We start from the raw sequence: 22,870 nt of genomic DNA, 5'->3' as shown, positions 1-22,870 counted from the left end.
CTGCTTCCCTCCCTCAGGCCTGCTCATCATGAATTTGATTTGCGCATGGGGTGAGGGGGATTTTGTTGGCATTGTTTTATTCTAATTCTATGTGCTCCTTTACATGGCAAACACTGGTAGTGTGCTCATCGCTGTGCATATAGGCAAATGTGGTCTTGGGTGTACTTTAGTCTAAGGCCTTGATTGTGCAAACACATGAATAATCTAACATGCAAGAAGACTTAGTCATGTACTTAAAATGACACCTGCTTTTGTCTTCATCTCTCTCTTCTTTCCCCCTCTCAATATACTTTTGCTTCTGGATAGATAATTTGAGCTCTATATCTCAATTAAATTTTGAATGCAGAAAAGACAGTGATTTAAAAAAAAAAAATCTCAGTTCAGAGGCAGACCTCAACTACATATACTCAGAAAAACAAATACCTATGCTCTGTCCCTCTGAAGATTCAGTGTAAAACACCTTCTGCAGCAGGAAAGGCTCAGGAAGGGTCAAGGCTTCGAATGATGGTTGATACACAAGGGCATTGCCATTTGAAAAGGTTTGTCTTAACCTGACTCAGAGGAAACAGGTCTTTGATTTTAGGTGTGTACTTTGGTAGATGTTTGTTTTCTTTGCTTACAGCTATTAATTTACTGTCTTAAGAAATTATATTTGGAAAGCATGTATTGAATTTCTGAGCAATTTAGTGGAAGGCAATGCAATTACCTGTAATTCTGGAGGGGGATCAGAAAATTCACAAAAGTTAGAATGAGCATATTTATATGGTTATGCTTAAAAAATAGATTTCAAACAACATTCCTGGTCTTTGGTGTGGATGCTCAGAATGACAGCAGACATCTCCTTCTCAGTAGCTGCAACATCATTACACAAAAATACAGAGGCACGGAGCCACTATTCAAATGTAGCCCCTCAACTTTGTGACCACAAGTGGGTTCTATTTTGGTCCTTGCTTTTGAGGCTGCTTTTGATGAAGGGATCAGAGTTTTTCAGCTGCCTGCCATTGCATGTTGCTGTTGACCTCTACCTGCCTCTAGCTTTTAGAACTTTGTTTCCATTTCCATTTCTTTAGTGTGAAGGTTGGGGATGGGAATCTGTATTTTTAAAACCTCGGTGCCAACTGCTGTGTGCTGTTGTACTGTGGCTGACTTTCACCTCCCTTACATTTCCTGTTGTCTTTCTAGATGTGAATTGTCCTAAGTATCTGCTGGAGGGCATGGCCTCTGGACACACACATCTGTGGTATGGTAAATCCTGATTTGAGCAAATCAGCAACAGAGCCTCAGGAATTATTTATGCACCTAATGACCACTGATTGTAGTAGGAGGTAAGCCCCAGGCTGAGAATTTGTGCATGAGTTTTTCTGTGGCTAGCTGTGTCCCCTTCAAAATCAGAGTCTGGGTGTTCCTCTCCTCTGGAGAGATGTGTGATGCTGTGAGGCTGTACAAGGACCTCAAACAGGTAGAATTCATTGAGTCTGCTTGCAAGTATCTCCAGCAAGCCACAGGCAAGTCGAACCTTTAGTCAAATACTTTGTAATAATTTATCTTAATGCCATCGCATTAGATATCCCTCATTTCTTCTTGGCTTTCTTTTCCTCCCCTCTGAGCAGACTATGGCTTTTGGAGATCCCTGTTCTGCTTTTCCTTGACCTCCAGACAAAGTTCCCAGAAGGCTGTCAAAATCTTCAGTCCTCCTGTATTTCATGTTATCTTCAAGTGGTCTGGCTTACAGCACTGGCCCTGCAGAAACCAGCAAGGGTGTGCAGGCAGTGGGCATCTGCAAATGGAAGGGTGCACAGGGACAGAAGCAACCTTGAGTACCATCCACGTATAGCACTGGGGGAATTTACTCAAACTGACCCTTTCTTGGTACAGCTTGGAATTACAATACTCATAATACCTGACAATAGACCTTTTAATATTGCTGTTGTTGAAAAAGAGAAGTCAGAATGCCATTGGGGGATCAATTTTTAGCAGATGAATGCAAATGTTACATTTTCACTTCTGTGCCACAGCTTGACTGGGTATAACATCTCAAGGTTATAGGAACACGTTTTATGCCTCCTTTTCCTTACCACTACAAGGAGTACCTCAATCATTGCCCACCTTTATGAACCAGCCAGAGATGCAAGTGAGACATAAATGCAAAAATCATATTATCAATATTGTATTATTATTTTTCCTAAGGAAATCATCGTTTTCCACAGAGCAGAGTACAGGATTTCATGTTTATTGTGTAATAATAGCCTTGTGTTGTGATGGTAAGTAGGACACAGATACAGCTCTTCAGTGATGTACAGTACTCTTTCTTATCTCTAATTAAATGCTATTCCCTTGTATTGGAACATATTCTGTGATTACACATGTTTACTGTCTCTAAGTAACTTACCATCAAAAGCACTAACGAAAATCAGTGCCCAGAGCGACTTGTGCCTTTTGTCCTACTATCCCACACCTCTCTCATTTTTTTTTTTTTTAATTATTATTTCTAGTTTCTCTTTCAAAAATTAAAGGGTTGAATTAAACACTTTTGTATGGATTTCCTCCAACCATCTCTGCTTTTGATCTAGGGACATGTACCTGTCTAGCTCTCTGCCCTTCCCCAGAACAGTAACCCCTGGGGATACCATAGAGCATAGAGATGATACAATTTAATAAAGTCACAATAAAACATCCAAGGCCTTTCATACTTTTTCACTTTCTTTAACTCAATTTATTTTTCATTTCATGGACAGAGATTTAGTCCTGGTATTAGTTTATGATTTTGCTGAAAGAATTACTGAACACATACAAAAAGGAAATATTATTTTTATTATTTATTTTGTGCCATGTATACCATAGGAAAAAAAAAAAAAGAGTTGAAATCACTTCAGTACCGCTGTGTTTTTCATTACAAAGTTATTACATATAGAAATTACTCCAAATTATCTGAAATGAATGGAAATTATGAGGTTTAAATTCCCCAGGTTACTGCAAGCACAGCACTGGAAATTTATTTTGTCATCTTGCTGAACATAATTGCTACAACAAAATTTCTTCCATTTTACAACCGCAGCATAACTTATTTATACCAGTGTTGTTGTAATTTTACATCAATAAGTTGCATGGGAAAGAGTACACAGGTGGTAATTGAAAACAATAATTTGTAGTGGGGTCCAGGTGGAACAGTTGGCTCAGAAAAGACTTCATTTGCTGCTCTGTAGATGCTTTGCATCTCTGTGGCCTCTGAGTATGGTACCACCAACTCTTTGGTCCACCCAGCTCTCAGGTGGACCAGTTCATCCTAAACTTTAAAGTGCCAGGTGAGGAGTGAGGAACAACCCACCCAGTGTCCTGGTGGTGACCTGTAGCTCCCAAGCAGAATGAAAGTCAAGGTGTCTGGGGACCTGCGAAATCAGAACAGGGACAGTGGCAATCAGGATCCTGATGCCAGGATCACGCCCCTGCCATCACCACTGAGGCCACCTCCAAAGAGCTGAGAGGGGAGGAAGCACAGACCAGCCCTGGGCGTCTTGTTCTGGGGTGTGATGGCCAAGGCAGCTCCTGCCCTGCTTTTCAGCTCTGCTGTCCTCGATGAGTGCAGAGATAGGTGGCACTTGTTTGTCCACGGGAATGCTGTTATTTGATCATTTTCAATTAAGATGTGAGTAGTTGCCTGAGACACGAGCAATGACGTTCACATTCATACTTTGCTTCACTCTGTGTGAACAAGAATGTGTAATTTGGGTGCAATACACAAGCACTCCCAGGCCAGGCATCTGCACTTCTCTGTTCCCTAATTGTCAACAGGAATAATGAAACTGCAGAGGCTGCTACTGAATCCAGAAACCGATGAATTTCCCTGTTTGAGTTCAGCTGCCCAAGTTAAAATAAAAATAATAATAGCAATACTGATAATAACAACAAAAACAAGCACCACCACCATTCATGTTACAATGAATACACCCTATTTGAATAAAATAAAGTAGGAAGAACAGAGAGGAATAAAGAACAAGAATGAATGAGGTTCCTTTCTTTTCTGATGTTCAGATTCAGATTTTCATGATTCACAAGAGACAGGCTGGAATGTTTCTGTCATGAGTTCAAGCTGAAGATTTCATTGCCACATTCAGAGCTTAGAGGCCTTTGTTATTTTAAACAATCCAAAGATTTCAAATCCTCTTAAAATCATCTGAGAAGAGGGAGAGAAGAAATTGGTTGAAACTTACACACTTACACTTGAAAGCAGAGGAGAGCTGTATGGATCCTGTATTTCAGGACGTATAAGATCCAAGGAGTATGTATGGAGGAGGGGTCCTTTGTCCCCCCTGCCACACAAACTGAGTTGTGCATGAATCTCTGGACAGAGGAAATGTTATGCTTTTACATAATGGAGACAGTTTTAAAAGTACTTCTTTGGAGGAAAATATGCCTTGGTTTCTAGGAGGATGTAGTGTTATTTATTTATTTTCAGTGAAGCCTGTGCTAACTAGTGCTGGTTCACAAAGCTCAGCTTACTGCATTGAGCAGTGATGGCACTTGCTTTCCAAAGACACAAACAATCCTTGGACTGAATTCGTTAGGGAATTCGTGCCAGCTTTTTTTTTTTTTTTTTTTTTTTTTTAAAAAAAAAAAAAAAAAGCCTCCCCAGCAACAGCAGATTTTGCCCATCTTCTTTTATTTTATTTATTTATTTATTTATTTTGGTGAATAACAATGACAAGCCCCAAATTATGTGGATGCCCAAGTGGCATCCTCGGTGGCATCCTTAGTTACAGCAGACTGGATGCCTGACCGGTACTGGGATCCTGGAAGGTGTGTTCCCCTCTACCTTTGCCTGTGTACACACAGATGCAGGTGGCCTGGTGTGGGATGTGTGCTGATCGCCCTCCTCTCACTCTGACATGGCTCTGAGCAAATTGAAGTGCTACAGAAATTTATTACAGGGCTTTCAGAGAGAGCCTCAAAGGTAGGGGCAAGTCTTACTCTCCCTGTAGTCCCTGGGGGTCTCCTCACAATGGGAACTCAGCTGATTCTCTACTGTTGGAAAGTCCGAATCTCAAACAGACCAAATTATGTCTTTAGAAATGTACTTTTTAAACTGAAGAAGGAAATCAGGCCCCAATCCCGCATTTTGTCTGATCAAAAATAAATCAAAAATAAAACCCAGTGGTTTTCTTCTTGCTTGCTGGTTCTGTGATTCATTTTTTGGGGTGTGTGTGTATGTGAGTAAAATAGGCATTGTTTTTGTTTTTGTTTTGCTTGTTTTAAGTGAAAAAAGGTTTGGAAATAAAACTGGGTCCCAACATTTGGACAGCTATCTAGTATGCTTACCACTTGGGAAGAGTTGGAAAAATGAAGGATTCTGCAGGGAAGAAAAAAAAGTAAGAATGAACAAACAAACAACAAACAAAAAACTCAAGTCCATTGAATAAGAAGGGGACTCTGGGGAAAGCTTAGGATGTAAATGTTGAGGAAATCTCATTTTTGAAATTCACTCCTGGAAACATTAGCAAGTGACAGCCACCAAAAATGAAGGGACACCAAATGTCTTGAAAACACAGTACAATCTGTATCACTTTTGCCTCTTTCCAAAATGTCTCAGGAATGGAGCAGGGGATAATACATTATCCTCTTAAGCCTTCATTTCACTGCACCCTAAAACGTACCAGTGTCATGGAAAAGAAAATCAAGCGAATAAATGTTGCAATTTATATATATTTGAATAAGTAACAAGAACAATTTTACTGTTTGCCATAAATGAAAAAAACCACCAAATCATTCCTCTGATTGAGGTTCTGAAGCTCTGTTTACGGCTGCAAAGTGATTTGATACAAAAAAATTACACATTTTGAGTTATTATATCACCCAGAAATTTGATGCCACTTAACTATGTAATTTTCAGAAATGATATAAAACCATTGCAGAAAAATATTCAGGGAAGCCCAAAAGACCTCTTTTTATCTTTTTTTTATGGGTCTAAAATGAGAACTCGCAGAGATCCTTGCACTGTATGTGAAGGCTGAACTGCCACCTCGGGAGCTTTATTAATATGTATGTAAATATGATCTGGTTAGATCCTGTGCTTCTGTGTCTTTTCACAAGGTGGAGCGGCTAACTAAGCCGATCAGATCAACACCCTGTGTTTATTCTTTTTTTTTTTTTTTCTTTTCTCTTTTTCTTTTCTTTCTTCTTCTTTTCTTTCCCAAGCATCAACATTTAAAGATTCAAAGAGAATGAGGTCAGCAGCCTCATTCATCTCAAGACTGTCTCAAACCTCTTTCCTTCCTTCCTTCCTTCCTTCCTTCCTTCCTTCCTTCCTTCCTTCCTTCCTTCCTTCCTTCCTTCCTTCCTTCCTTCCTTCCTTCCTTCCTTCCTTCCTTCCTTCCTTCCTTCCTTCCTTCCTTCCTTCCTTCCTTCCTTCCTTCCTTCCTTCCTTCCTTCCTTCCTTCCTTCCTTCCTTCCTTCCTTCCTTTTCCTCCCTCTCCCTCTCTTCTCTCTCCCAACTCCCAGACTTGTATCAAAAACAATCTACTTAGCATGAGCTTTCTCAGTAAAGATGGGGAAGAAACTAAAATCACATCACACAGAATCTGCAGCTCCATTTTTTCTTCCACTGAAAAGTTATTTGAGCAAATGGGGAGAAAGTGGAAATGCATTCAAAATGTGTCCAAGTGACACAACAAGCTTATCTTCCGTGAGGATATCGGGACTTCCTCTTTACACTGATCCCACTGTTATTTATGTATCTACATCCGTGCCAAATTTTAGCTAAAGACATTGCATGATTTTGAAAAATGAAAAGAAAGAGAAACCCAGAAGCTGAGAATGTGTGTGCTGAGAGTTCTTGACTCAGCATGCCTTGCGTGTAGGGTGAAATGGAATATTTAACATCGTATTAGCTTGTTTTCCCCTATGATAAGGACGGTGTTTCTAGATGAGAACTCTTCAAATCCCTGGCATATTATGAAGACAGAGAAGATGATTACCCTAATACAAGATATTTTGTGCATGCAAGCGCTTTCCCCTGTAATTTAAACAAGGGACAAACAGCAAGCAGCACCTTTAGAGAGAGCAATGAGCTTGCTCTCTTCTTGCAGGTTATGTTCCCTCTTTACCTTTTCATTTTTTAATTTTTTAAATTTTTAAATTTTAATTATATTTTTTGGCATGGGGAGCCTCGTCTCCCGCATTGCAGGCCGGTGGAGGGGTGGGGGCCAGGGGAACACCGGCCCTTTCCCCATCGCGGCCGTGCTGCCCAGGACAAAGGGGGGCGATGCAGGGGGCAGCCCCCGGGGACCCCGAGCCCTCGGCGGGGCTGCTGCGGCGGGGGGGGACAAGGCAACGGCGGGGCCAGCTGCAGATGGAGGCGGGTCGAGGGATAGGTCAAGGTTAGAAAGAGCCTGCTATTGATCTGGCTTTGAACGCGAGACAGGGAGAGCAGAGAGACTAAAGGGGGAGCTGTGAGACAAGACATTAACAGCTTTCAGTGCTAATGATCACAAGTGCCAGACAGGGGAGGAAAGAGGAGACTGAGAAATCACTTTGGATTTTTTTTTTATTATTCCTCCCCCCTCCCCCCCTTCCCTATTGGGATGTATTTTCGGAGGAAGGAGGAGGAGGCGGCCGGAGGAAGGTTCACCCCGGCAGCCCTGCCCGCAGCCTGCGAGGCGCTGCGGCCGGGAGGGGGGCTCCGGCGGCCCCCCCGGCCCGGGCAGCCCCTGGTCAATCATTGCCGGCCCTTATCTCCCGCCCCGAGAGCCCACTGGAAGACACTGGTTAATCAACAGATGATGCCCAGCAACTTCCGATAAGCTCCCTGCGGCTCGCAGAGAAGCGGCTGCGCTCTCTGCGAGCCGGACTTTGCACCTCCGAGGGCAAAAAGTGCCCCCCCGCCCCAATTCCTCTCCAGTTCCCCTCTTGCACTCACTATCCCCTCGCCCTTAAGGAACAGGGGGACAAGGGGAGGGCAGCCCCCAGCCCTGGGTGCAGAGGGCAGCGCAGGGGAGCCCCTTCCCTTTGCTCCCCCGGCCCCGCAGGCTCGGCCGAAGCATCCCCGAGGGGGTCACCCCCGTGTGTCCCGGGGGCCTCGTCCCCCCGGCACAGCTGTGCTTGGGGCTGCAGGCCCCCTTCATTCACCCTGCTCGTTTTTTTTTTTTTTTTTTTTTTTTTTTTCCACGCAGGACCCCGGGAAACCACGGCGAAAACCTCACTCGGCAGCTTATAAGCGCTGCTCGCTGCGGTTTACCGTGTGCTGGTAGCGGCCGAGGGCTGAGCCGGGGCGCGGGGGGAGTGGGGGGTGTCGAGCCCACGGAAGGGCCTGGGAACTGGGGGGCCGGCTGCCCTGGGCGCCCCGTCGGGGATAGGGGGCTGGGGACAGGGGACAAGGGACAGGGGACAGGAGGCCGGGGGCTGGCAGCAGCGAACCGCGAGGTGTGAGCGGGTGTGCGGGTGGGGATAGGGAAAGGCAGATTTGCTGGAGGAGGCGAGAGCGGGGCTGTTTAGCCAAATTTTCCTCAAAGCTGATTAAGGGCACCGAGATGAATTCTGGTCCCCTAAGGCTCTCATGCGATTTCATACCAAAAAAAAAAATAAAATAATTATATATTCATTTAACGGAGAAAGTAAACGACACGACTGCAGAGCGGCTCTCCTGGCGTGCTCCGGGTGGAGGCTGGGTTTCTTGGGTTTCTGCTCCATCTGCCTGCAGCCCCCAGCCCTCCCCCTCTCCCCGCTCCTCTCGCCCTGTCCAGACGTGGTGCTGAAAGCTCTTTGCACGAGCAATTTGCTTGTCTGGGGAGGGAGAGGGAAGAAAAAAAATAAAATAGAAAAAAAAAAAAAAAAGAAAAAAGATAATCGGAGGAACTGGGCTGGGAGAGCGGAGGTAGAGGGGAAAAAGTTGGTTCCCAAGAATCTCCCAAGTTAGAGGCGCACGCAGCTGTGGGCATTTACCTGCGTGGGAAATAGGAGGAAAAGTGCACCGAGATGCGGTCCCTGGGAGCTCGGCGTCTCCCGATTCGCGGCCGAGACTTTAATTCCTCCAAGAGAAATCCTCGCCGCCAGGATTTTAAGGAAAAGGGGGTGGGAAAGCAGGTCGGAGTGTGTGTGTGTGTGCGTGTGCGGCTCGGAGCGTGTGCGCGCGTGTCCCGCTCCCATCACACTTTTAGCGAGAGAGGAGGAAAGGAAAAAAAAAAAAAAAAGGAAGAAAAAAAAAAAACACCTCTCCCCAGCCCACACAGACACTGGTGTTGGTGCAAAACTGTTGGAAAGAAACGCAGGGGGAACGCGCCGGCCGCCGAGGAGCTGCGGCGGCGGCTGGAGGGACGGGCTGCCCGAGCCTGCCCGCGGCTTCTGCCGGCTCCGCACCGCGATGGCGAACGGCGGGGGCACCGGCACCGGCCCCGGCTCCCCCGGCACCGGCAGGGGCACGGGCACGGGCAGGGCCGGGCGGCTCTCCGCATCCTCCCCTCCGCGCCTCCATCCCTCGGCCGCCGGCCCCCGGCAGCCGCCCCCGCCCCGGGCCGCCCCCGGCCGAGCCCCCCCCGGGCTCGGGGAAGTTTGGCCGTGCGGGAAGGATGCGGCTTTCTGCTCCCCCCCCCCCTTTCCCCTTTCCCTCCGCTTAGGCGAGAAAGCAGCAAGCGCACAAAGCCCGGAGCTGCTCCCCGCTCCGTGCATGTGCTTTAGTTTGTGCGCGAGTGTGTGCGAGCGCGTGTGTGCGAGTGTGTGTGCGTGTGTGTGTGTGCGAGTGGCGTTTCTTGTTCTCTTGCAGGGTACAATGTTAAAAAGCCACCGCTAGTCGCCCCCAGTGCTCCTACTCTCTGGGTCTTTTTGTCTCTAGTGCAGATTAAACGTCACGTCCGCACTTGAACTTGAATTTTATCCCATTGTACAGAGGCAGCCCCAGCCATAGAGAGACAGAGCGCTCCCAGAGAACCAGGACTCCGCCATCTTCACATTGCAATATATAATAGTAATAGCCAGCACCAGCCCAGCTGCACTGGGGGCTTCCTTCCTTCCAGTCCCAGTGCCAGGCGAGGGGGGAAGAGTGCAAAGTGGTGCAGGAGCACTGGCAATCCAAAAGCACCAGGGCAAAGCAGTGCCACTTGAGCTGGGAAAGAGGAGACACAGTTTTGGCTACCCCTTTTCAAAAAAAATCTCTCTATATATCTACCCAGCAAGGGTCAATCTCTGAAAAACATTTTTTTTTGGCATTTTTTTTTTTTTTTTGTGTGGGCAATCCCAATTCAAGTACTTTTTTTTTTTTTTATATTCCTGCTTTTTTCTTTTTTTTCCTTTTTTTTCCTTTTTTTTTTCTTTTTTCTTTTATTTTTTTCTTTTTTTTTCCCTTTTTTTTTTTCTTTTTTTTTTTTTTTTTTTTTTTTTTTTTTTAACCCTCCTGGTGGAAAAGCGCACTTGCCAATTTGCCAAGCACTCTGGAAAGAGGGAAAGAGAAAAGTGTCACTGGCGGTGCATATCCTCCTAAGTTCAAGAAGAGATTTGGAAGTCCAAGTGGCAGAAGCGGTGGAGAAAAGACAGTGTGTGAAAGAGAGAGGAAAAAAGAGCGAGAAAGCTTTTCCTGATGATGATGATTTTTAATTGAGAGGAGATCCCATCCAGTGCACCACAGCAGCGACAAAAAGGAGGTGTTATTTTTTTTTCTTTTAATTTTTATTTTTTTGAAAGAAGAAGAACTCGGTAAAGAAGAAGAAGAAGAAAGAGGAAAAAAAAAGAGGAGGAGGATCGGCCCCCAACACATCCCCCCAGACCAGTGCAGCTCTCCAGGCGATGCCAGTGTAAATGCCAGGGCAATGTCCCGTCGCAAGCAGGGAAACCCGCAGCACTTGTCACAAAGAGAGATTATCACACGTAAGTTTGAACTTGGAACCAGATCGAGCCGAAATCAAGGAGCAAAATTAGGGAAGGGGAGGAAGCGGGCTTGGGGGGGGGGGATAGGGGGGGGCTCCAGGAGAAACCAAAGCTAGTAAATGACTTCAGAGAGAGGGAGAGGAGAAGGGAATTAAAGAGGGGAGGGGGGTGTGCGGCTAGGGGGGATGGGCTGGGGGTGGAGGGGGGGGAGAAGCCCGAAGTTTTGCCGTGCGTTTGCAGCGGTGCGGAGGTGAGGCGGGCGGGCGGGCAGCGCCGAGCGGTGCCGAGCGGAGCGGGGGAAAGGCGCTGCCGGCGGGGGGCGGCGGGGGCTCCCCCCGAGGGGACACGGGGCCGTGCCGGGCCGTGCCGGGCCGTACCGGGCCGTAGGGGCTCCGCAGCTCGCCCCCGGCCCCGCTCCTCGCTCCCCGCACCGGGGTTGCAAAGCGGAGCGCTGGGAAAAGTTGGCCGGGAGCCTGGCATCGGCGTGACAGCCGGGGCTGGTGGGGGGGGGGGGGGTGGCGAGGGATGCGGGGGGGGTTCGGGGAGGATCAAGGTGGGCAGCGGGGCCGGGGAGGGGTGTGGGGGGAAGAGGAGAGGCCGGGGGATTTGATGGGAAGCACATGGAGGCGGTGGGCCGGCCGAGAGGCAGGCGCCGAGCCCCCCGGTGCGGGGCAGGTAGATGGGCAGGATGCAGCCCCAGGTGCAGTGGAGAGGGGTCCCCGTCCTGCAAAAGGCGGGGAGAGGCACGACGGGCTCGGCTGGGGCTAGGGGCAGGGCAGGGGGTGCAGAGGAGCCGGGGGAAGGCGGGGGTGCCTGCTGGGGAGCGGAGGGGGGGTGCAGAGAGGAGAGCCGAGGCGGCGGAGGGGGCATGAAACGCGGGCCGGGCGGCGGGGCAGCAGCGGGGGCTGCACTTTGCCGAAGCTCCCATTGTGAAATGCAAACACACATCACCACCCTCCCCCCCCCCAAAAAGAAAAAAAAAAAGATAAATCGGAGGAAGGAAAGGAGACCCCCCGCCCCCCCCCCCCCCCCCCAGCATCCCCCCTCTCCTCCCCGCTCCCACCCTACACCCTACAGAGGGGCGAGCGGGCGGCTGCAGGCAGAGCCGGGGCAGGTCTCCCCAAAACCGGGCACCCCTCTCTGAGCTCCCGGGGCCTCTTCCACGGCTGAAGGGGGGGCTTCGGCTGAGGACCCCCCAGCACTCCCCGCTGCTCCTCCGCCACTGGGCCGCGGGGACAACCGGGGGAGGGGGAGTCCTGCATTTCCCCCCGAAAGCATCGGACCCGCTCGAGGTGGGGGGTGTTAGGAAAGCAGAGCAAGCCTTGGGGAGGTTGTTGGGGGGAGCGGAGGCCGGTTTGAGGCCCCGCACCCCACCGGGGAGGCCGGCCGGACCCCCGCCCCCCCCCCCCCGACGTGTCCGCAAGTTGCTGTGCTGCGGGGGGCGGCGGCGCGCACGGAGCCAGCCCCGGGCTGAGCCTGAGCCGCGGCGGATCCGAATATTTATGTTCCGATTTTAAAGAATTTAAATAAATAAATAAAATATTCCCCCGGCTTCTCTCCCCTCCCCTGAAAGCCAAGAATAGGAGCCATCTGCCAGGAGCATTTGGTGCTTGCGAGCTCCTCTCTTTCTTTGTTACCGGTGATAAATTTCTGTTTGTAAGATTTCCTCGCGAACCGATGTATATATACCTATATAATTTTTCCACTTCCCGGAAGATTTTTTGTTTGTTTGTTTTCGTAGGTGAGGGTTTTGGGGAAACGTTGCGAGTCCCGAAATTTCAATTTCTTTCGCTCTTTCTGTCTTTTTTTTTTTTTTTTTTTTGGTGTGCTCCTTTATTTTTTTAACCCGTTCCTCCTCCCCCCTTTCCCCCCCCCCCCCCCCCCCCCCCCGAGCCCATCAGCTGGTGGAACACTGGAACACAAATGAAGATGCATCTGGTATTCAGCTCTCTTTCTGGGGGGTTTGTTTTTAATTCATTGTTATTTGGGAGCCAGATTTGCATCACCATAAAAGGTGGATTCCCCCCACACACACTCCCTCTTCATTAATTGCATTTTTGTTTTTAATCATCCGGTTCAGAAAACGCGTTTCCCTTTTTCTTGGTGCTCCCCCCCCTCCCCCCCCCCCAATTTCTTATTTTTTAAGAAAACGCATCAACAACCTGAACCCTCTCTAAATCGCCCTGTGCAATTTCTCCTACTTCTTTTCTGTCTCAGTTGTGAGGAGATGTGGGGTGTTGAAAGGGGGGTGTGCGGAAAATCTGGTTTGTTGCGCACGTCTGAATTTGTTTCAAGGGGTGAAACATTTCTTTTCTTGCTGCTGTTTCTGCTGGGGGGGGGGAGGTGGGGTGGAGGAGAGAGCCAGGTAGGTTTGTTCTTCCAATTTGATCTCCTTTTCCGATCGCTTTACTTGAAAGTAAATAATGAGGCAGGAGAGCATTAAAAGGTGCTGAGGAGCTGCGTGTACAATGGGTTTAGCGGGGAGGCTGGGGAGGAATGGAGAGCAGAGCGGTACGCAGCTTCCCTCCCTCCCCTCTTGTATTTATCTATCTCTCCATCCTGAGGAAGCTGGCGGAGAAATCAGGCTGCATACTGAACAGTGGCAGAAAAAAATGAAGGTATCCAGGGGAGGAGGGGATGGGAGCCGGGGGGGCTGCGGCTGGGGCTGGGGTTGGGGCTGGGGGGAGCAGGAAGTGCAGGCATTTTAGCGCACAGGCGCTGAGCCTCAGCTGCAGGCGTGCAGGAGGGGGGCTTGCCATCCCCGCACTTCTCGGGAAGGTGTCATTCGTGGGGGCAAAGCAGCCAGCAGACCGGCCTCTGCGAGGGGGAGTTGGGAAAGTAGCAGGCAGCGGAATAGGAAACCAAAACACTTGCAACAAAATAAACCCAGCCCCAAGCCAAGCCCCCAAAGCCGGGATGAATTGGTGCTGTTTCCTGAAATCTTGCATTTATGTCATGTTTAGCTTGGGCTTTTTTTTTTTTTTTTTTTTTTTTTTTTTTTTTTTTTTTTTCCCTCTCCCTCTTTGGCATCTGTCAGGAGAGTTGCATCTCAGGATGGATTGGAGGTCTGTGCCAGGCAAAGAAAGAGAGATAGGGAGAGAGATGAGGAGAGAGAGAAAGAGAAGGGTTTTCTGACACCGCTCAGCTGGAGTTTATTGGGTTTCATGCTCTTGGTATTCAGAGAAACGTTTAGATCCTGAGTGTAAGACAAACAAACAAACACAAAAAGCAGAGAGGCTGCAACGTAGCCGTGCTCCAGAGTTTCAGTGTCTCATTTGCACAGTGGTTTTTAAGGCTGCAAAACTGAGTGGCCTGTTTGTCCTTGCCAGGCTTGCCCAGGCAGCCTTGTAATAGATGCATGTGCAGCACAAAAAGGGGAGACACACGTGGGAGAAAAGAGCAGCTCTGGACCTCTCCTCAGTGATGGTGGACAGAACAAACTTGGTAGCTGAGCTCACTTAAATGGGTGGACAAAGCAAAAGAGGCAATTAGGTAGAGAAAGAGGAAACTGAGCTGTAGAGCTGCTCTGTGCAAAGAAACGTTAGTTTGGTTTGATTCAAATTGCTGATTTTCCAGCTTAAGATCTTCTTTTTTTAACTTGAGAAATCTGCTTTCAGACTAGCCCTGCATTTTGCATTTGAAGGAAATGCGAAAAATGAGAGCATGTGAAAAGCTCACTGATAGCAGTTTTGCAGAAGGCGGCAAAGCAAGAACGTTTCTGTAGGGCAGCAGCAAAGGCTGGGAGGGAAAGGCACAGTGAAATTATACAATGATTTCCACCTGGAGGTGGAGAGCCAGGTTTCCCAAGAAGGCTCTTCAATACCTGGTCAACAGGTTCCCTAGGAAGAGTAATAATTTCCTATACCATTTTGTATTTGTACGTAGTCATTAGAAATAATAATGAAAAACACTAGGATTTTTTGCATGTCAAAGTTTTGCAGATTGCTTCAAGGAGCTTCTCTTAAAATGCATTTAGATTCAGTGCAATTAATACACTTTTTTCACAGAAAAAACCCACACCAATGTAATTAACTCTCATGCAAAGAGAACATAAGCTGTGACTGAAGATTTAGAGAGGAAATTATTTTGGAGATGGCTGACTTTTTCATAATACCCGCACAGTTGTGCACAGAAAAGCCTAACGCGTTTTTGAAAGACATTACATGTGTCGGCTTTAAATAGGACAGGAAAAAAAAAAAAAAAAAGAGGTTGCGTGCGGTTGATTTCCAGGTTGCTTTTCATTTGGATATATTTATATTTGACATGTAAGATGAAAAAAATACTGGCATATTTTCATAGTTTCAGGTGTTTAAAAATATTTTTGAAAAACTGATGCGGAGTAACTAGATTGTGGATCCTGATTGTTTTGTCCTTTTTGCTTGATGTGCTCAGTGGCTTAAATAGATGTACAGCGGGTGAGAAATCATTTTGCATTTTTTCGCTGGTCGGCAGATGCAGAGCATATTTTGTCAGGCTTATTTAAATATTGAGAAATAAAGTCTTAAAGCTTTTACAACCTGGCTGCCTTCAAGCAGGAACGGTTGGAGCCCTTGTCTTGTGCAGAATGGATGCTCCTCCGCAGAACAAAGGGTTGTCTTGTGGCATATATGACAATAATTATGACTTAGAGGAGTGTGTGCTCATACAAGTACAAATTATTGATATCAGTTACCGACTTCGGTTGACACCTCCTCGGCAAGTCTTCCTCGGGCTGAGCTCGCAAACCTTTTCGGTCAACCAAACGCTTCGCACAGCTCGCCGACTTCCCTTCCCCGTTTCCTATCTCGATCGCTTTGCTCTCCGCGCTGTTTGTTGATAGAAAAGACTTTCCAAAATAAACTTTGCTGGCTCGCAGTTGCCTCGCAGGGCTGCCTGGTGCCCCGGCCGCAAGTGGCGGCTGCTGACGACTAGGGGGAGCTCGCAGCCCGTCTGATGCGGGGACGGCGCCGGCCCTGCCGCCGCCGCTGCTGCGCGGGATGCTCAGCCCTGGGAAATAGCAGCCGGAGCTCAGGCACTTCACGGCGCTGCAAAATGTTTGCAGTGTAAAGTTGTAGTATCGATTTTCATGCGAAGATCTATAGAGCGCTAGCTGAGAGGGGGGCTGCGAGCGAGGCAGATCTATTTTTAGCTAAAGCGCGGCTGATTAATTGACTCGGGCGGACAGGAGTTTTTAATTAAAATTAGTTTTTAACAATGCTTTTTATTGCCAGCGTACAGTGTTTAAATTCTCAATTTGTTGTCAGATAGCGATCGGGGTAATGATACTTGAACACGAGCGAGTCTCCGTGCGTCTGGGGGAAGCCCACGTAGATGTGCTTGCTTGTTTCAGTGGACGTGAACACCGAGAGAAAGAGAGCTGGGGTCCTGGGAGAAGGTGTGCGCGGCAATAAGGTGGACACATGCACTCACCATTTGGGGTTGCTTACATGCCAGAAAGCCACATGTGCCCCTGCCGAGAGGATCTGCTGTTGGATAGTTCACCGTACTTTGATCCTCTCAGGTCCTTATAACAAAAAACCCTGCAGTTCCTGCAAAAGAAAATAAGCATTTCTTTCCTGAAGAAATAAACACAAATCCACGTATGTCATGTAGAAGTTGCAGCTTGCAGGCTGCTCCACTGAACTTGTGCTCTTCTCCGCTTGTCTGATTGCCCGCCATAGACGGACTTTAGCGGGACGCTTTCTTGCCCAAACATATAATTTTGCGGCGTACGCATGGGAAGCTTTGATCGCTGGATGTCGGGGTAGAAGGTTTACTTCACCCAGTATGAGAAAGTCATCAAATCGTGGTATTGTTAACATATCATAAGCGTATTTTTATTTTTAGGGCTCAATATGGGGATGAAGGTTATCCCAAGACAGGAAAGCGCGCTTTCTTCTAACCTGAAAGAGAAATAAATTAGGTCAGATGAAAGATCAGGGCTGTCGCCAACTGTAAAAAAACCTTTCACTCTTGGGTAGAGGGGGCCAGCAATTTATCTGATGATTTCTCTACTTCATTTAGTGTTTGAATCAAGCTCGTTGGAAGCATATACACAGCAGCCAGCTCATTTGACAGACCTGTAACATGAAGAGCACGGTGCCTCGGCCTCTGGTGAGGCAAACGTTCCCCAGCTATAGGGAAAACTTGCTTTTCTCCCCTCCCCAGACTCCTCAAACTTTGCTGATTGCTGCTTCGTGTCTATTCCACAACTACTAACTTTTTCTAAGAGGAACAAGAACCCTGCTCTCCTTCTCCCTAGTGCCTCTGCCCCCGGCGCACGCACACGCACATGCACGCACACGCTCCCCTTCTTCCCTCTGCCTCCCACCCATCCCGCTCGCAAAAGCTGAAGCCCATCAGCAAAGTCTCTCCGTGGAGACACACTGCACCAAAATGGCTCTTCGCCTCCTTGCCCGAGCATTTCCTCCTCTTGGTTGCTGTTCAGTGGGGCAGCGGTTTCTTCAGGGCTGCTCCATGCACCGCGTTGCAGATGTCGGTAACACTTGGTCTTGGTAGCCTCAAGAGAAAGCGTGTGGAAAAATAAACGGTGGCTGGGCTTACCGCCTGCTTTAAAGTTAGTGATGCCGTAAAAGCACTTGGTGAAGTATCAGCATCGGCTGTAGATAGATTTATATATATGTGTCTTTCTAATGAGGGAGGGAAAAGGCATCAATAACAGTGCACATTGATAAATGTGTGATTCATTCAGCTGCTCCTACTACAGCACCTTCCTCTTTTGTGTTTATTTACTTTCTTAAATTGTATCTGGGCAGGCTGCACACCGTTCCTCTGCACCCACGACTGCAAGCCTCAAAGGCAGTTGTGTGTTCAGCTCCTGAACATCAGTTAAATTTGCCTGCTGCTCTAGCTCCTGAAAAGCTGTTGCCTGCTCGATACTGTAGACCTTTGCTGAAGCTTTAAGTAGCAGCTTCCCCCCCCCTCCTTTTTTTTTCTTCTCAAGGAATATATAAAAAATGCCTAAAGCAGGCTATTCGAAAACAAATTAAAGCAGAGGGACACACTTCATGCGTTGCAGGCACGCGCCAGTAGAAGGGGGTTAGAAGAATATCATCATTTTACTGGCAAAAGTGACACCAGATCGGGGATTTGATTAATGGCGCAGCATTCACAGGGACTTAGTTCTGTATTTTTGACATATGCAAGTCTTTTGTGTAGTTGCCTCAGTGCAAGAAATTCCCTTTTTTTTTTTTTTTTTTTTCCTGGAGCAGTTGATAATTTGTGTGTGTGCTGGATATGCCCAAGGTACTTTCCAAAGACTAAGCACTAGACAGCACAGTATAAAAAAGGAATCCAAACTTAAGGGAAAGGAAAAAAACACTGGTTTACTTAACTTTTTTATGACCCCTTTTACTAAGCCACTGGAATAAGCCATAAATTCGCTGAATGTTATAATGAATATGCTTCAATGAGAGCAAAAAAAAAGGCTTAAGAAAATTGTATATGAGCAACAGTGTTCCATACACAATTGAGGAGCAGTCTCTTTTGAGACCGATATTTATAAAAAAGAACAGAGTTGTCGTGTGTTTAATATGCGTTCAAAACTAATTACTTAATTTTGATCATGCCTTTTAAATCTTTGGGTAAGAATCCGTGCTTCAAATCTCCTTTTCTAAGCCAGTTAAAAGCCTGTACCAAAATACCGCTCCTTCTGCTTTTGTGGCACCGAGCACTCCTTTCTCTCCTTGGTTGTCGTTTAGTTTTAAATAAAACAAATCTATTCACTTGGGAACAAAGCATGCTTTTATATCCCATCATCACATTCCATTTTATCTGCGGAGATTTACAGCTTCTGCAGTCTATAGAAGAGCCTATGCATTTTACGCTCTCAAAAGCAGTAAATATTTTTTTATGAACGTACAGTTTACTTAAGGGGAGACACGCCACTCCCTTCTTTAACACTGTGCATAGTTCCTGGTGAAATAACATCTGACGAGTGCTTGAGATCCAAGCAGATCCTTGGATATTCTTGGCTTTTGTTCCGTTTGGGTTCTGCGAGGTTGCCGTGCCTTGTTTTTCCCAGTCCCCGAGGTCCTGCCCGGCTCTTTACGCCCGCGGCCGGACTTTCTCCGTCTCAGGTGCGGACGGGGGTTTGTGCGGCTTTCCGAGAGCCTGGGGCCACTTCTGCGGGAGGCGGCCGAGCTGGGCGCTGCGGGGCTGTCCAGCACCTCGCCGCCGTGCGGGGTTTGCGGGACGCCCCCCATGGCCTTCCCCCAAGCTGCTGGGATCTCGCCTGCCGCGGGCAGGTGCCCCCCGGCCACTCCTCGCCGCGCTGCGCTGCGCTCTGGCACGGCACGGCTCCTCGGCACGGCATGGCTGCCCGGCATGGCACAGCTCTCCGGCACGGCACGGCACGGCTCGGCACGGCACAGCTCGACACGGCACGGCACGGCACGGCACAGACCCGCCGCAACTCGAGCCGCCTTTTGTGCGCTTTGCATTGCGCCCTGAGACGCACTTGAAAAGTAGCGCAGAGCTGCCGGCCCGTCCGTTTCTGGGGCTTCCCCATCACGTTGCCTCTTTTGGTCAACTCTGCCTCACACTTATTTATTTATTTATTTATTTATTAAACACTGTACCAATAATTGCTGCTCAGTCCTCAGAACAATTAAAAACGGATGGCAGACAAGCAGTGCCTCAGACCACCGAGTGCGATGCTGATGCAACATGCGGGCATAAACTAAACCCCGCACCTTGCGGCTGCAGGGGGGAACCGGGAGCAGGTTACTGATAAACTTCGAGGGCGAGGAGCTGCACAGCATGCTTTGAGTGGCCATGGGCTTTGCGCAGCAAGGATCCTAACACCGATTGCTGCAATAACCCAGCTCGAGTGCACGCGATCCGAGCTATTTCCGCTAAGTATGTTGATGTTACAGTAAATGTGACATGTGGGTGTTGATGGAAGGGACATCGTTTTCAGGCCTGCTTTGGGCAACACCCTGACAAGCAAGTCACTTATTTGTGCTCACTCCTGAACTGGGCTGAGCTCCTGGCTGTGCCTCCAAGGCAGTGGTGGCTGTGTGCAGGGAGTGGGGCCGGGCCCCTCATGCCAGGGCATGCAGGCAAGTGGCTTCCCTGGTCTGGGTGTGACAATTTGGGCAGCCCCAGCTTGTCCTGAGGGTTACCCTGGGCTCAGCATGGGCTAAGGTAGTGGCAGGGTAGGCAGAGCACCTGCAGCTCTTCCCTGACCCCCCCAGCATCGATTTGTGACCCCGCTGCTGAAACAGGAGGCGGCAAGGAAGTTCAACGCGCAACGCTTCAGTCCTGTGCCAAAGTACTCCCTCTTCCTCCTTTCTCTGCCTCCCTTTGACACTGTGGGAGTGGAAAAGTAAGAAAGAGAATAGGTGGACAACTTTTTGATTCCTTTGCACCTTTCATTCAGCAGTGCAATAAAAGCACAAGAAAATAAATCACCAGTATCTGAACCCGGCCTCATCCAAAGCCCACAGACAAGCGTCTACAGTCTTGTCTTTTGAGGCCTTTGAGATGATTTTGAGTAACAGACTTTTCTACTATTAATGGGCATGATTTTGAGACATTTGACAAGCAGAAAGTACTTAGCATGTGCATTTGCTTTAATATTGGGCATAAGAATATTGTTTGCATGGGGTGCATATGGTGTAATGATGTCACCACGCAGAAAGAAGAGTGCTGGTGGTTTTGCGACAGTGCCTTTGTGGAATTAGGAAAATTGTCCACTGCACTGTAGGCAGCCAGAGAGCTTTGAGATGCTTCTAAGAGCATTGAAGCTGTCCAGCAGCAAGTGTAATGCCTTGCAAAGCAAATGATTTAGCTTGTCCAGCTGCATTAATTTTATGAAGCCATCGAATGACAGCAGTGTCACTGATGTCCCCATAGATCACCCATCCCCGACTCACTGTGCTTCCTCAGAAGGTGGTGCAGGGCTGTTTTGAGGAGTCTCTGGGTGCAGCGAAAATGCTGGGCACACCTCAACACACCTGGGAGAACCAGGGCATGAGTCCTGGCTGGAAATAGATTGTTTGCATTTTTTTTTGTTACCTTTTCCCACGTAAGACAGAGGAGATGTTTTCCATTCTCCTTTTTTGTTTGGCTTGATTTTTCCTTCTTAAAAAAAAATAAAATAATAATTTTAGATAAATACTCAGGAGGAAACACCCTCCTTCCCCCAAACCCAGCTACCAACAAACAGAAATAAAACCACAGAGTTAAATTCAAATAATGTGAAGCGACTCATTTGAAACCCACAGACAAAAGTGGAGTCAGAACTTTAGATTGAGACTGGCCTAAATTGCCCTATTGGTATTAAAGGACTCCTTAAACAACATAAGATCTTGGCTGTTGTATTAACTAGGCGTGACCCTATGCGTTATGGGCTGGACTTCCAGGCTTTTTTCTCTTTTCCTTTGTGGGTTTTAAATCTCTCCTGTAATGTTACTTGAATGTAGGTTTTTAATGGCTTAATTGAGTTGTCAATAGGAAGCCTTTTCTTTTCTTTTCCTTTTTTTTTTTTTTTTTTTTTTTAATTCCAAGTTTAAAAAAAATGCAAATTGACATGGATAAAATGCATTTGAAGATCTGTTCAGTATTTTGTTTTTGATTCCTTTATGTCTGTTTTCCATGTCCTGAAAAAGGGATTGTAATATAGCTTCTGCATTGTTGGGTATATGACTGGTCTCCTGCTTGATGATTTATTAAGCTAAAATCAGAAATAGAGTCAAGTAAAAAAAACCTTTTTAGAGTTTGAAACCCAATTACTACTGATCATGAGGGCTCAGCGTACCAAGAAAACGAAAAGCTGATTTTCGGTAATGTGGTGACTGCCAAAATATGAAGGAATACCAGATGTTATTTTAAAAAAGTGCCATTGCAGAGTCCTTGGAAAGAGAGAGTGAGAGAGTGTAAGTGAATAGGCATATGTGGATTTAACTAATATTCAAATGAACTGTAGAGCTGAAAGGAAAGAATTCTCAACAGTTTAGCTGCTAAAACCTCCTTCATGTTTCCAGAGACGCATGGTCAGAACCCTTATCAAATGCAGCACTTTTGCTACGTTTTCTGAAGAGCGCAATTCAAATCACAGGGAAAGAAAAAAAAATCCTCACATCAAAAAAGATAATAAAGTTGAGACCTGTTCTTTTCTTTTTATTTGTTATATATATGCCAAAATTCTGCCTTTGTAATTTGAGAGACAGACTTTAATCTGAAAGCTTTACAGGATTGTTACGTGAAACTCGTAACGAGCATTTTCCTCATCTGCAACCTTTTCTTCTTCCGACCCTTGGTTCAGTTCCTGTTTTCATGTTGTCTTTTCCAGCTCTTTGTCCCATCTCCCATGTGTGTATATGTGTGTGTGTATGTCCCTGTGTGTATGTGTTTTTTTTTTTAATATTTTGACACTCTGCTCCCCCTTAATAGGAATTCTCCCTAGAAATAGTGCGCACACTTCTAAAGGACCCTTTTCACAGTCCTTTTCTTTTGGCTCTAAAATGATGTATATGTAATTGGTAATTAAAGGTCCAAGCTCTCTTCAATATAAACAATATTGCTCAATGTTAGATCATTAAAGGGAACCGCAGCACTAAATAATTACCTTTTGCATTGTGACACACTCTTCACAGACATCCGCTCTCTTCCCGGCAGTCCCTGTTCAGCGCAGGGTTATGGTTGCATTTTCACTGAGGCAAGGAGGCATCTTTTCATAATATAAATTGGTGAATTAATTACATAGTATTGTCTTCAAACTCCTTTTAAACTTAGATAAAGGGGAAAAAAGTAATTACTGGTTTTCAGAACTAGTATTATGCTGTGTATTTGGTAACCTTGGGGTGAGTTAGGAAACCAAAGCCTTTCTGTGCCCATCGTCTGCTCCAGCGGGATGGGTCGTGCTCAGGCACTTCTCTGGGGCATCAGTCCTTTTCCTGCTGCTGCTGGTGCTGCTGATCCCTATTTTGCTGTTAGAGAGCTCTGATGCAACTTGTAATACAGCTGGTAGATACACTAATCAATTATTTATTCTGGAAGAGGAAAACGGGGACAATTCTTT

At 47.1% G+C, this 22,870-nt stretch overlaps 1 protein-coding gene and 1 long non-coding RNA gene across 6 annotated transcripts in view; one reads left to right on the top strand and one right to left on the bottom strand.

The window, feature by feature from the left end:
• Positions 1 to 2,687: 2,687 nt before the first annotated feature.
• Positions 2,688 to 9,114, bottom strand: LOC311438162. The gene is made up of 2 exons (XR_014693951.1): positions 8,932 to 9,114; positions 2,688 to 3,386 (listed from the first exon to the last, which is right to left on the bottom strand). It is a non-coding gene; the product is annotated as an uncharacterized lncRNA (long non-coding RNA).
• Positions 9,115 to 10,373: 1,259 nt separating this feature from the next.
• Positions 10,374 to 22,870, top strand: part of BCL11B (BCL11 transcription factor B) — a 95,972-nt gene continuing 83,475 nt past the window's right edge. For 4 of the 5 annotated variants that reach the window (XM_084519645.1, XM_084519642.1, XM_084519644.1 and 1 more), the window contains exon 1: positions 10,374 to 10,845. In XM_084519645.1, the coding sequence (XP_084375771.1) occupies positions 10,788 to 10,845 (58 nt within the window). In that variant the 5' untranslated portion in view covers positions 10,374 to 10,787. Of the gene's footprint in view, positions 10,846 to 13,035; positions 13,464 to 22,870 lie in introns of those variants that run through there. The other variant, XM_084519643.1, reaches the window with a different exon arrangement.

The sequence above is a fragment of the Aythya ferina genome, assembly GCF_964211825.1.
Source record: "Aythya ferina genome assembly, chromosome: 5".
NCBI lineage: Eukaryota > Metazoa > Chordata > Aves > Anseriformes > Anatidae > Aythya > Aythya ferina.
The sequence above is the reverse complement of the archived record's forward strand: the minus strand, read 5'-3'. Positions and strand labels throughout refer to the sequence as shown.